Source organism: Vicugna pacos, chromosome 1 (genome assembly GCF_048564905.1).
Source record: "Vicugna pacos chromosome 1, VicPac4, whole genome shotgun sequence".
Taxonomy (NCBI): domain Eukaryota; kingdom Metazoa; phylum Chordata; class Mammalia; order Artiodactyla; family Camelidae; genus Vicugna; species Vicugna pacos.
This window is the reverse complement of record NC_132987.1, coordinates 83,197,277-83,212,051: the sequence shown is the minus strand read 5'-3', so window position 1 is coordinate 83,212,051 and position 14,775 is coordinate 83,197,277. Positions and strand designations below refer to the sequence as shown.

The following is a 14,775-nucleotide window of genomic DNA, read 5'->3' as shown; positions in this document are numbered from 1 at the left end:
AGAGTCCTTTGGTATAAAGTTTTCTTTGGTTGAAAATCAGTACTTCAAAACCTTTTTTTATACTCATAAAATTCCCTTTTATCATATTATCTTGTCCTCCAAGGGAACTGATTTTCATCTATTAAGTAATGATTCCTTCATTTTTAGCAACTAAGCTATATTTAACTGCTATCCAGAGCTCCTGATAAGCCTGAGATAATCCTATTGAATGGTAATGTAATTCGAGCCAAAGGGAAAAAACTTGATGTTATAGTCTGTATAGCACTGGGGTGGATCAGTGTGCGATTTCCAATAATCCGTTTGAAATACTGCAGAAGCTCCACTATTTGGTGACCTCCAAGGAACTGGGGATTCTACATAATAAATCACTACCTTTGGTTTTCTGGTGGGAGAGAAAGCTAAAATTCTCCCATCCTCAGCACTATTTCCCCATGGCTAGGCAGAGCATCTGGTGTCGAGGGAGGCAGATGTGAGCGGGAAAGCTTCTAAGAGGGGACTGGGTGGGCCTGACCAGGTGTAGACTTGGCAGCAGGGACAGGCAGGGTTCTTTCTGCTCAGCTGAGGTGCCAGAAGGCTCCACAGTAGACATGTATGTCCTCTACTTCACAGTTATACAGGAATATTATAGCTTTTCTTTTTCACGTCACTTAGAATTCCAGCTACCAGAGAATATTTCCCCAACCCCCTGCTTCTGCTAACTCCAGAACCAAATAAGTTTTGGAGCAATGTTATTTTATTTTTCCTCCAGAGTTCCCAGAAGCATAATGCATATGAAGTATATTAAAGTGTACAGAGGAAAAAAAGAGAGGAGGGGAGAAACAAAAAAAATAAAATGTAAGGCAATCTCTTTTGCTTTCAGTGATCAGGGAGTTTGAGGACTAAAATCTCTTTGAGACACAAATATTTGAAAATAGATCTCTTACAAATGCATGCTCAGGGACAAAGGGCACGTTTGAGCTTTAGATTCTTTAAGTGAAAAAGGAGAGAGTTTGCACTGAATGATCTCTAAGAACCCTTCTAGCTCTAACTTTCTACTATTCTTTTATAAAATAAACACCTGCTTATCAAGCTCTCATTTTAATCTCTGAAGTCTCACATTAAGTGAGGTATTCATTATGTGTGAACCACGGGTGTGATGACTATTTCCAGACAGTGAGAACCAGAGAGAAACAAAGAGAAAAAAAATGAGATTCACTATATATCACAACAGCCCTTTGGAGAAAATATGAAATATGAATATATAGAAAATATGAAAACAAGGAAAGAAATGACTTACAGTTTCTTGAATAAATTTTAGCATCTACTAAACTTTAAAAACAGGGATAATCCACCCTATTAAGAGAAGCCACTTACAGTTTGCAATGTTGTTTGCCTTAAACTGTCAGGGAATCACAAAATTTGTTTTGTGTAACGTTTCTAGATGGGCAGATACACCTTTTCCTGCTCTTACTGGTTTTGGGCATTTCCTTGAATTAATCTGTTTAGATTCTTTGAGCCAACAATGAATTCCATAATTATCAGACTAACATGCAGAAAGCATATTTGAGGAGACAAAGCATGGGGTACACATGACAACCTGCCTGAGTAGAGAAAGCACAGATCACAGAGCACAGATCAGGGACCTGAGGCAATGTGGGCAGAATCCTGGCAAATAGGGTGTCTGAGTCTTCATCTCTGTGCACACAATGCCCTGCATTTGTGAAGTGAATCTGTAGTTGGCTACTGAACTTTTCTCAACTCTAAAACGTGCTCAAATTTTTCTTGCTTTAGAGATTTGAGAATAATTGGGTTTTCAATTTTTGTGTTTGCTTTGAGCACAATGAAAATAATTTTTAAAAAAGCTTACTCCTACCTTATCTTTTTTCTTCTCTCCCCACCACTCCAATCTAAGGCTCTTCCTTCTTGCAACCTATTAGTAGACTACATCCATCAGTATTATGGGCGTAGGAAGAGAAGAAATTTCCCCTTTTTTCCTATTTGGATGTGATTTCTAGTGTGGCTCTTCAGCCTTATGATTCTTGCAGAACCAGAGTGATGGAGCATTAATTCATTCAACATATTTATCAAACACCTACTATGTGCCCAGCATTGTGCAAGGCATGATAGGATTACAGAGTCAAAGAAGACATACGTGGTCTCTGTGCTTGTGGAACTTCCAGTCTAGTGGCCAATACAAATGTGGCAGAAAGGAAAAGGTAGACATGGGGTAACGCTTGGTCTTTCTTGGAGAACACGACTTTTGACAAGACTCATTATAATGTGATTGCTGATTCAATGCAAATTACAAAACCTAAATTTACTGTCCTGAGGTCCTTGGTGAAAAGGAAAAAAGTAAGTAATATGAAGTTTCTCTCCATACTGAACTGATCTACCTTGTCCCTCCCTCCTCACCTGTATACAAACCTGAAGTAAAACAGTCCCCATATTCCTTATTGATTCTATCCATTGAACGTGAATTTGCAATACTGTAGTCTATTCAACTTTCTAGTCATCTTCTCCTTCAGCTTAACATGGTTCTTCTAATGTTGTTCTGTATAGTCAGGACCTAGGAAGGAAGGATTACACTAAATGAAAGACCTCTTCAAGGAGGAACTGAGTTCCCTGGCCTAGGGCTTTGCTAACTCCAAATGGTCTTTCTCAATGCCTCTTCAGTGCTCAAGGTAGGCATAGTGTTTGCTGGCCTAAATGGTATCATCCGAGGGGATACAAAGTAAGCCTCTACCTGTCTGCACCCAAGGGATAACTTTATCTTTTAAAAAATAATCACCTTTAACCAATTTTATGTTCTCTCTTCATATTCCCAATTGAAAGCAGCAGAAGATACATTTCATTTTAATTTTTATCCCTGGTTGATCGGAGTGTGGCTACACACTGTCATCATTGTCGTATCTCACCACAGCGGTGGTCCTCCTGTAGCTCCCCCCACAGGGATGGGGTGGGAAATGGCCCCCTTAGAGGATTTCTCAGACACCTGAAAAGAAAGGGATGCCCTGAAGTTTCATGACTAACAGTGGTTTCTGGTTTTTCAGATTAAGTTTGGATTTAATTTCAATAGAAGACAATGCCTAATTCAAAGAAACGAAACTAGTGATAGAATTTCAGGCATCAGTGACAATTATACAGAGAAGCTTTGATCATAATGTTCTGTGGGCTTTTCTCTCTTTCACTAGATGCTGAGATAGAGGAGTTGCTGGGAAGGCAGCAGAGTGGAGGGGTTAAGAGTGAGGGCTCTGGCCGTAGCCTCCTGGCATCTACCACTGGCAGCGTAACTCTGAGCAAGTTCCTTAACCTGTCTGCCTCAGACGTCCTATGTGTAAATAGGATTGATGATGACAGAATATATCTCATAAGGATGTTGTGAAGATTCAGTGAGTAATGTGTATAATGTGCTTAGGACAGTGCCTAGTCCTAATAAGAACCTATTCTTCTTATATGTCAGAGTTTAAAATGTCTTTCAGTTTCCCTAAAGGATGTTCAGTGGATGGTACTGACCTACTATTTTACCAGTTGAACACTTGAATCTTTTTATTTACCCCTGATGCTGTTTTTGTATATTGCTAGTTGGGTACAACCCTCTGGGATCTGTTGATAGGCAACTAGACTACATTGTAAAATATTCCTCACATAAAATTCTTTTAGACTAATTCCTGAAGACCTACAAACTATTATTATTACTCTCATAATAGAATTCTGTTATAAGTAGTACAGGCAGTTTCACACAGAAATAGAATGAAGTTGTTGCTGCTGTTGAAGTTTAGGAGTATTCATCCAAGAAAGAGACGTCTTATGCTTAGGCACGGCACTTTACCTCTCAGTCACTAGTCACGTGAGTCTTAGGCGAGTCATTTAGCTAAAGTAAAATTCATTTTCCTCATCTGTAAAAGGGAAGAATGACTTGCTTGTAGGAGTCTTTCTGAGGCTAGAGACCAAGGACGCAGTACCCGGAGTACATGATACACACAGTGCCCTGAGATCAGCACAGGTCTTACTAATCTCAGCAGCTGGATCTTTCTCCCCATTGTTTCTCATCTTGCTGTTAAATGGGTAGTTCAGGTGCTTGCATTTACTCAGAGGGCAGGAGGGGTACAACTGAAGGGTGATTGCAATTAAAGCCAGAATAAAGAACATCAAGTAGGTAATCTCCTGAAGAGAAGATAGTATTACATAACTTTTTTTTTTTTTAAAAGATGAGAACCTATGTGGGGTCAGAGAGTGCATAGGTCTTTTCTTTGACAAAAATGGTTTTCTGGGACCACACTGGGAAACAGCAATGCTTTTAAAGCACAATGTTTTAGTGAGAGTCAGGGTGTTGGGTGGTTATTACTTTGGAAGTCAATGTCAGCTGCAGGCTTTGTAGCCTGGGAGCTGAGGAGACTAGCTGGGAGCTTGGGGAGCTCGGGGCAGGGTTGGGGGAGTAGGTGGGGGAGGGGAGTGGGGGTGGGAGGGCGGCTCCCATCCCAAGTGCCAGAGCCTGCCTCATAGCATGGGAGATCCATTGATAGGGTTGGTCCATGGCAATGGAGGTGACAAGTCCATACCTTGTAAAAATAAGCTATTTAGGGCATTGATTCAAGTCTTTATCAGGGAAATAGAATTAGAAGGGCATATAAAATTTCCAAAGGTCGAGCTTGCTTAGGAAGTAAATATTTTTAAAAGTGGGAGCTTTTCCCTGTAACCAATTAGAATGCTCTCTTAGGCTTGTTTCTCACAAGGTCTCACACCAAAACAAACAAACTGGAAATTTGACCTGACATCAGGAGATATTAAGCGTATACCTTATTTATGTTTCGATGGGAACCCTTGCCACTCTTTTCAGGCCTCTCAATGGAGGAGGACATTTGTACAAACACCTGCATTTCATTCCCAGGCTCAACTTTTTAAATTTTATTTTTAAAAGTTTAATGCTGTAGGAACATGTAACATGAGATCTACCCTCTTAGCAGATTTTTAAGTGTACAATACAATGTTGTTATCTATCGGTACAATGTTGTATAAATACAGACCTCTACAACTTAACTCATCTTGCATAATTGAAACTTTATACCCATTGATTAGCAACTCCCCATTTCTGCCTCCTCCCAGCCCTTGGCAAGCTCTATTCTATTCCTTGCTTTTATGACCTTGACTATTTCAGATGCCTCCTGTAAATGGAAACATGCAGTGTTGGTCCTACTGTGTCCCAGCCTCAAAATTTTGAAGTTTTTTTCCTGATAATATAATGCATGATTGCTGTAGACAAATATGGAAAATATGAAAAAGGAAAAGGACGAAAACAACCCCACATCACAGAGAAAGCCCTTGGTCACAGTTGTGTACGTTTTAGGACTGATATCACTTTAAGATGATGATCTCCCCAGACTTCCATCCCCTCCCTGCCTCCCCATTCTGGCCCCCTCCTCTCCGGCCCACTCGCCACCGGGCTTCTCTTCCTTCCAGGCTAGCAAGCTTCCTCTGTGGCAGGGCATCTGCACATCTGGTGCTCCTCCTCAGGCAGATGAGCATCTGTGTTCCCTAATTAACCCTGCTCATCCCTCAGAATGTAGCTTAATTGTCACCCCTTCACGAAAGTCTCTTCTGATCCTGCCAGCTACCCCAGCACCCACACAGATGGGCATAGTTTTACTCTGCCCTACCCTCTCATTGCACCTTGAACTTTCCCTGTATAGCATTTGGCCAAGGGTGTAGGCCCATGTCCCGTTTGTTTGGTGTTTATCTCACTTGCAGACATAAAGAGGGGGACCCTGGGTCTGTTTTTCTCCCCAGCTTAACCACAGCACCAAGTACCATGTCTGAGCTACAGCAAGTGGAACAGTACACACAGGCTTACCTCAAGCATCTTAGCAGCGTTATACAGCTTCAACCATCTTTCTGATTATTGTGTGAGAGTAAGTTTCTAGCCATGTGTATTAGTTTGCTTGGGCTGCCATAACAAAACACCACAGCCTGGGGGGCTTAAACAACACGCATTTATTTTCTCACATTTCTGGAGGGTAGAAATCCAAAATCAAGGTGTCAGCAAATTTGGTTTCTCCTGAGACCACTCTCCTTGCCTGGAAGATGGCACGTTCTCACTGTGTCCTCACATGATCTTTCCTCTGTGTGAGGATATCCTTGGTGTCTGTTTGTGTATCCAAATTCCCTCTTTTATGAGGACACCAGTCAGACTGGATTAGGGCCCATCCTCATGGCCTCATTTTAACTTAAGCTTTAAATACAGTCACATTCTGAGCTACTCATGGAGGGCTTTGACATATGAATTTGGGGGGGAGGGGTGACACAAGTTAGCCCATAACAACGTGCGGTGGATGAACCCAAGAAAGGGACTATTTTAAGCCTTTTGACACATGTTGACACATTTGACACATATTTCCTGGAAAGCTGTACACATCGATAGTCCCACCAGCAAGGAATGGCAGTGTCCATCCCCCGGTACTCCTGCCAGGGTTAGTATCATTTAAAAAAAATTTTTTTTTTTTTGCTAACCTGAAAGGCAAAATTGTAATTTCATTTTAACAAAATCTTTGACTACTAATAAGCATAAATAATTTTTACCATTTTGTATTTCTTTTTCTTTCATTCTTTATCCATTTATTCATTCAATATATACGTAAGGAGCTCAGGCTATAAATGAGGACTAGTGTCGCATACTGGGATTCTAGCAGAGAATGAAAGATAGCCCTTGGCGTGAGAAGACATATAGTCTAATGGAGAAGAGAGATGTATAACAAAATTAACCAAGTTGCTGATTATAGCTGTGATAAGTATCATAAAGTATGAGATGCCAGGAGAGCCTCTACAATGGTTCAGGGGCCTGAACCAATCAGGGTGGTAGGAAAGGCCTTCTGGGGAAATGCAGCTTCCACAGGGAGTGAAGGGCAAGTAGCCAGTAACGAGGTGACGGGGTGGGGTGGTGGGTGAGGTCACAGCCAGAGAGGACCACTGGTGGAAGTACCTGTGCCTGGCAGGAGCAGGTGAGCTGGAGGACCCAACGGAAGTCCAGTGAGGCTGTGTCACTGAAGGGCTGGGGTGGTGCTAGATGAGGTGCAAAAGGAAAAGTGATTAGGTCTGAGTCTGTCGTTGTTTTAACTATGCTGGCTGCTGTGGGAAACATGAAATAAAGTGAGTAAGAGTGAGTACAGATAGTCACTACTTGAAGGCCGCTGCTGTAATCTGGGTGAAAGGTAATGATGCCTCGGACTAGGTAGTAACAGTGATGCTGGAAAAAAAGCAGATGGTTTTGGGGGACATTTGAGAGGTGGAATCTGCTGACTTGGCAGTTGGATGTGGAGGATGGCTTCTGAGCTACCGGTCTGAGAAACCAGGCAAATGGTGGTGCCATCTTCTGAGTTAGGGGACACTTACAGGATTGGGGAGGAGAGATAACGGGTTCAAATTTGAACAAGTCAGGTTGAGTGTCCATGGGATACTGAGAGGAGAAGCTGAGTGGGCAGAAGCTCAGAGAAGAGGTCTGGGCTAACAGCATAAAAGAGGAAACTAGGTTATAGATAGAAATTGGCCAGGCTCACCAAGAAGAAAAGAGAGAGGACACAAATAAACAAATAAGAAATGAAAATGGAGAAATTACAACCAACACCACAGAAATACACAAAAATTATAAGATAGAAATTGAAGCCCAGGGATGAGACGTTTAGGGAGAAACTGTAAAGTGAGCAAGGAAAGCAAGGCAAGGAAGACTAGTTTAGATCTCTTGGGAGCTCCAACAGTTATGAGCATGTAGAAGGGAAAAGTGAGCAAAAATGTCTAAAACACCATTGCGGAATGATCAGAGGGAAGCCAAGAGGGTGCGGTGATAGAAGGAACAAGAAGGACTGTTTCCAGAAAGGCCTCGTGGGCACCTGGGTTGAAAGCTACTAAATGGTTAAAGGCCAAAAAGTGCATACAATTTGGCATGGAGACCAATATCCTGACCAACAGCAGTGTGAGTGAGAAAACTAGACTGGAGTGGGTTGGGGAGTGAGAGAAATTGAGAGAGCAAGTATCACAATTCTTTCAAGAAGTTTGGCTTCTCAAAGAATGAAATGATGCCATTTGTAGCAACGTGGAGGGCCCTAGAGATGATCATACTAAGTGAAGTAAGGCAGACAGAGAAATATAAGTACCACATGATATCACTTGTATGTGGAATCTAAAACACATGATACAAATGAACTTCTTTACAAAACAGAGACTCATAGATATAGAAAACAAACATGGTTTTCAAGGGGGAAAGTAGGGGAGGGATAAATTAGGAATTTGGGATTAGCAGATACAAACTACTATACATAACATAGATAAACCACAAGGTCCTACTGTATAGCACAGGGAACTATATTCAATATCTGGTAGTAACCTATAGTGGAGAAGAATCTGAAAAAAATAGACATATATGTACATGTATAAGGGAATCACTTTGCTGTACACCTGAAACTAACACAGCATTGTAAATCAACTATACTTCGATTAAAAAAAAGAAGTCTGGCTTCTCTGAACTATCTTTTAATCATTTTTCAGTTGTGACTTTAACATTGATATCATTGTTTTACATGGCACCTATGTTTGTCTGTAGCATGTGAGATATACTTATTTATTTTCAGGATAATTTTTAAACATTAGTAACATGTAGCAAATTTTAAAACTTTAAATTTTATTTTAAATTTTAAAGTTGATGTTGTTTTTTATGCATATTAGCTTTATATTTATATAGTTAAGTTATTTTTTTTCCTTATGACTTCTTCCATTGTTGTTTTGCTCAGAAATTCCTTCTCTATACAGAAATCACACAAATATACACCTTTGTATTATTTCTTAAATATTTAGGGCTTCATTAAAAGTTTCTTTTGATCATTTTGGAATTTATTTTTATATATCATTGAAGGCTTGGAACATGTCATTATACCACCCTGATGACAGAGGAGCAGCAACAAAGCTAGTCTTGGAATGCTTTATTTAACGTTTTAATAAATCAACTCCACTGGTTCATTGCAGGAAAAAGGTCCTACTGATCAAGAAGATAAAATTTCAGTTCAACATGAGACTTGTTTGGTTAGTAATTTATGGACATTCTGTCTCTGTGCTAATATTGTGCAGTCTTATTATATTGTAAAATATAAACATTTTATTCTGTATTCCCAGTTTCCTGTGCTTCCCAGAATCATGTCATCTGACAGCCATCCTAGGAGGCATTCTTATGAGGACCAGGGAGTCCGAAGCCGTACCCATGTGCAGGATTACAGAAAATGCTCAGGGGATGAATCATTCAGGGAGTCACTGGAATCAAAAGGAAGATCCCATTCCAAAATTCAGACATTTTCAGAGTCCTTTGAAGAGCAACTGTGCTTCAGAACCAAACGCTCTGTCTCTTTGGTAAGTAACAGAATTCTTGAATATTTAAGCCATTTTAGAAAAGAAAAGCCAAAGGGTTCATCCTCCCCCAGTTTGAGAACAAATCTAACTTCTTCATTTACAGCTTGGTGTTGAGATCTTTGAAAAAATGGCACTCAGTTTTAGATAGCCCAGATGTACATAAATGCTTTAAATTATTATTACTGAAGACATCTGGTGTAGGAGGAATTCCTGAAGGACCATCTGTGGAATATTTTGCTACCAAGGTCCTTTAGTTCTTTGAGAATGCTTTCATCACCCTTATTATATATGAATAATTGTGACTTATTCTCCTTTAACTATTTGAAGAAGATAAAAGCTCCTACTGCTCTTGTCCTTTCATATTTAATCTGGTAGGAAACAGTCCGTGATGATGCTGTGTTCCCCTGTGCTTCTACAAAGCACACAGAAGGAACTCTCTGGACACTCGCGAGTAAGATCCAGGAGCAGGGGCAGTCCAGGTGTTCAGTGGCCTCGAGGGAGTCTAAGTAAAGCACCAGGGAGACACAGACATAAAACAGGGAAGAATAGAAACTCCACTGATGATGCCAAACTTGACATATAAAGCAATAAACCAGAGACCGATTAATTTGGGGATAGTGTTTCAAATCTGCAACATGCTCACTGAGTGACCTTGAGCAAAATACTTCTTTGTGGTGGGCCTTTGTTTTTTGTTTTATTTTGCCAGACAAGAATAATGGTATGTTTATGCCATGTGATAGGCAGAGCAAATAAGTAAACTCAGATGTATTGTCACCTAGTTCCTGAGCTGCGCTCTGTGAATGGACAGGGGAGGACACTCGGGAGCTCCCTATCTCATTGTCCGCCTGAGCACGATGCTTTCTGCCTAGCAGTGATGGCTGCTGGGACTGTCACCATTCATCTTTGCCTCACACGTGGCATCTCCCTTTTGCCACAGTGACTGGGTGTCTGTCATCTCCCTTCAGTAAGCTGCTCTCTCTTCCAGATCCTAAGCAGAATAAGGAAGAATAGTGAGCAGCTGCTACTTACTCTTTACTTTACTTTCTCTAAACCTTATTAAGAGTTCTTGTTTTATCTTTTCTTTATATTGTTTTTTTAAAGATATGTTTTCAGACTTAGAGCAATGCTGCAAGAATAGTACAAAGACTACACTGTTCATCTAGGTTCCCTCCAAACATGAAAAGATAGCATTTATCTATTCCCTCTCTCTCCTTCCCATCCCCAAACCAGGGCATGAGAGCATTCTCTTACAGAAACACAGTAGGATAATTAATCTCGGGAAATTAACGTCGGCACGGTACCTTTATATCTAATCTACTGACCTTATTCATATCTCACCGCTTGTCCTAATAATATTTTTTATAGCACGATTCTGGATCATGTGCTGCAACCAATTTTCATGTCCCTCTAGGCTGTTTTATTCTGAAGCAGGGCCTCGATCTTTCCTGTCTTTCATGACGCCAGCATCTGAAGAGTACAAGCCAGTTATTTTTTAGAAAGAAGCTTAGTTTGAGTGCCTCTGATATTTCCTCATGATTAGGTTCACATTATGAACTTTTGGCAAGAATAAAGCAGACATGAAAGAATTCCTGTTTTAAAGTTACATGTTAAAATAATTCATTATTTTAATTCAGGAGACTCACTTGCTCTAAATGAAATTCTTTCTGAAACAAGGGAGGATATAAATATATTTTGAAAAAAAATTCAGTCTGAACAGTTCTTTGTTGATTCTGACGGCCTTGGAAGAAATTCATATCACATATTTACATAAGTGTGTAAATGTGAAATCAGTTTTCTTATTTAAAGAGAGATTCATCTCATTATCACTAAAGTATGAAAATGTTTATTTCATTCATTTTGTAACTTCTTCCCCTCAAGTGCCAAGATAACCGAGGCAGCATTTTCAAATTTTTTTTGACACAAGAACTCTTTTCTCAGTTATATACAGTCGGCCCTTGGTGTCCTCACAGTTCCACACCCCCAGAACTCAAGCATCCACAGATTTTGGTCTCCGTGGGCGCTCCTGGAATCAATTCCCTCGCAGATTCTGAGGGACAACTGTGTGATAGCTAGAAACCTGCTAGGAATTTACAAAAATCATTTAAAAGTTTTTCGCATTATGAAAGTATATATAATAATTTAAAATAAATATTTTGTTTTACATGTTTTTAAAGAGTATATTTTAAAGTTTATCTCAATGCAGAAAAAATTCAGAACATACACACTTTAAAACTTTTTCCTATTTAACAATCATCACACTTTTCTAAAGCTAGCTACATTAAAAAGTGTGACTTGTCAGCAAATTTTAAAGTGATATGTATTAACTTTTATTTGGAGGCCAAATGTATGCTAATATGTAGATTTAAATTTTATATATTTTAGCACCAAGAAGAGCCAGAAACTGCTTTTATGACCTGATCATGACCAACAACATTAAGTTTTTTCATTTTTACATTAAAAAACTCAATTGCTTATTTTGGTAATTTTCACATGTTGTTTCTAAGTGATGAGATAAGGAAAAAAATATGTCAGGCCATTATTAGCACTTCTCAGATAGTCTTTATTCTCGATAAGAGGAAAGCCAAATTGCAAATAATCATAACTATATTTTCTCTTTTTATGTTGTTCTTATAAGGATTAGAGACATTCATGACTGCTAAATATGAATTATGATCAGATTGATGGATTTAATACAACTGCTGGAGCTAATGAAAATAATCTGGAGGCACATTTACAGAGCTAGAACAGTTTTTAAGCTCCTCTTATATCTCAGCTTCATCATTTGTTTTGCTTTCTGATTTTGCCTAATGGACCATTACAGATAGAAATGAAATAATCTAGGTATGAAAACAGTGTAACGCTGTAGAGTAGCTGATACCACTGAAGTAACCAGACATCCCCACAACTCGCCCTGCAGGGCTGAGTCATGAGCCCGCTCATCTGACGGCCAGGCACCCCTGCATATGTTCACCTCACAAGTTCTCAGGGGTTCTCCAGTGTTTCCAGTTCAAATGGAGGAAGGGGAGAGTAATGATTTTATTTATTAACTAAAAAGTTTGAAGTGTAATAGATACCATCACCACATTTACCTATGCCATTCTTTTCTAAGTAATTCCTTTTTTAAAAAATATGTGTTCTTTTTTCCTTTGAGGGGGTAATCAGGTTTATTTGTTTATTTTTATAAGAGGTACTGGGGATTGAACCCAGGACCTCATGAATGCTAAGGACCTGGTGCATGCTAAGCATGTGTTCTACCACTTGAGCTACACCCTCTCCCCTTGTAAGTGATTCCTTTGAAAGGTAGTCTCTGACCATGGAAACCCAAGATGCCCCCCCACCTCACACCTCCTCCCTACTCCCCATAGTTTCCTATCATATCACCCTGTTTATAGTTACCAGTGCACTTCTCACTACCTATTACTTCTCTGTTTCCTTTTAGGCTTGTTGGTTGATGTCTGTCTCCCTCCACCTAGGCATGGTGTCTAGGAAGGAGGGTCTCCCTAGTTAGTGCTGTATCTCCCAGTCCTAGAACAGCAGTGTGTGTTCAGTCCGTCACTGAGTGTAGACCCCTGGGCAGCCTGTTGGGGAATGTTAACATGTTTGGATGTTGTTCCTTGACCCTTCATTCCTTACACAGTCCTCACATTCAAACTTCATGCAAACCCTGCTGTTAATATAATTAAAGGGAGTGAACATGAGGAGGTTAGAATCATTCCATATATGATTTACTTGCCATGTTCCTTTTCAAAAAGCACCAGAAAAATATTAACTTTACTGTACCAGGAAGTCACATCCTTCAGTACATTAGAGGCAGAGGCAGAGCTGCGTGCAGGTTGAGTTTCCTCCATCGACCACCCAAGCACCCCATTCCTTTATTTACCACGGAACCTTTAGCAACACCGTTAGGCTTCTGCTCATTTCTTATTAGAAACTAAGATGTGGAAGTCTGCTAAATGATTAGGGCTTTCTTCATTCTGATAATTGCGAACAATGTGGAATGTTGTTAGCTGTCGGCACATTTCTACCCCTTTCTGACCCTTCTCTTTCAGGGACCTGAGAGCAGAAAGGAGAGAAATGAGAGAGAATGCTGGAGACTGGAGATGATGAGGTCTCGCAAGAAAGTGGAGGAAAGAAGGAGCTCAAGGAAGGAAGAACGCGAAGAAGCACACACGCCCGCCCTGCCTGAGAAAGGGCCCGAGTAGTCCTTTGCTGCCACACCATGACTACAGATGCTGCTGGGTTTCTGAGCCCCAGTCACCAGGCCCAGGAGTGGCGGCTGTCAGAGAGTGTCTGCAGATGCTGAGTGACTCGAGGGGGTGGTTGGTTCAGCTCCTCCCCAAAACAGCTTACATCATATTCTGACTGCTTTTGAGAGCGTGATCTGCTCTGTTGCCCTTCTATGGGAATAAAAAGAATGAAAGGTATTTTAATAGAATAAAGTAATTCTTGAAAATGTAAAGATAGATATTTAAAGAGCCACCCACACATGTTCACCAACCCTTCCTTCACGTCAACCTGGCAAATAATCTGAAATAAAAGTCATTGGTGTGACTCTAAGTTTACTTCTTTGTATAGAAGTAATTATGTAAGCAGTTCTAATGGCCATCATTTAATGAGAACCGGTAATTAACATGCAAGTACTGTGCTGAGAGTTTGAATGCATTACCTCAAATAATCCTCAACACTTTGAGGTGGGACTTACTCTTCTTTTCACTCGCTAGCTGAGGAAACCGGAGTTTAGGAAACTCACTGGTGAGGTGGCAGAGTTCCTGCCCGAGCCCAGTTTGCTCTGACTCATGTTCCCAACCTGAGGCAGGACCTTCATTTCCCTTTAACGGTGGGTCTTGACTTAGTAGGTGTGTGATGTTCTTGTGAATGAGAAAAGCAGAGCTTGGCAATGGGTTATAATTTCGATTCCATGGGTGGAGGCTGATTCTCTGAAACCAGCTTTCTGCTCTGGGTTTTAGCTTTATGAGACCATGTTCTTTTTATTTAGTTATTATTATTTTTTATTGTGGTATAATTGACATGTAGCATTATATTAGTTTCAAGTGTCTAATGTAATGTAATGATTCAATATTTGTATTTATTGTGAAATGATCACCACAGTAATCTAGTTAGCATCCATCACCACATATTGTTACAAACTTTTTTTCTTGTGATGAGAACTTTTCAGATTTAATCTCTTAGCAACTTTCAAATATACAACATTGTCAACTATAGTCACTCTGCTGTACATTACATCCCAAGACTTATTTAAAACATAAGGCATGCCTCACACATTCGCCCGTCATCCTGGCACAGGGGCTGTGCTAATCTCCATATCCAGAGAAGTTCCAGTTTTAGTATATGTTCTGCCAAAGCAGGATCTTCTTTTTTTTTTCAGCTTTATTGAGGTGTAATTGACAAATA

The 14,775-nt window shown here is 40.1% G+C and overlaps 1 protein-coding gene across 4 annotated transcripts in view; it reads left to right on the top strand.

Annotated features, from left to right (window-relative positions):
* Positions 1-14,775, top strand: part of LNP1 (leukemia NUP98 fusion partner 1) — a 311,204-nt gene that overhangs the window by 17,445 nt on the left and 278,984 nt on the right. For 2 of the 4 annotated variants that reach the window (XM_015242484.3, XM_015242483.3), the window contains 3 exons: positions 8,986-9,042; positions 9,133-9,363; positions 13,413-13,787. In XM_015242484.3, the coding sequence (XP_015097970.1) occupies positions 8,986-9,042; positions 9,133-9,363; positions 13,413-13,565 (441 nt within the window). In that variant the 3' untranslated portion in view covers positions 13,566-13,787. Of the gene's footprint in view, positions 1-8,985; positions 9,043-9,132; positions 9,364-13,412; positions 13,788-14,775 lie in introns of those variants that run through there. The other 2 variants (XR_012075415.1, XM_031672260.2) reach the window with 2 other exon arrangements.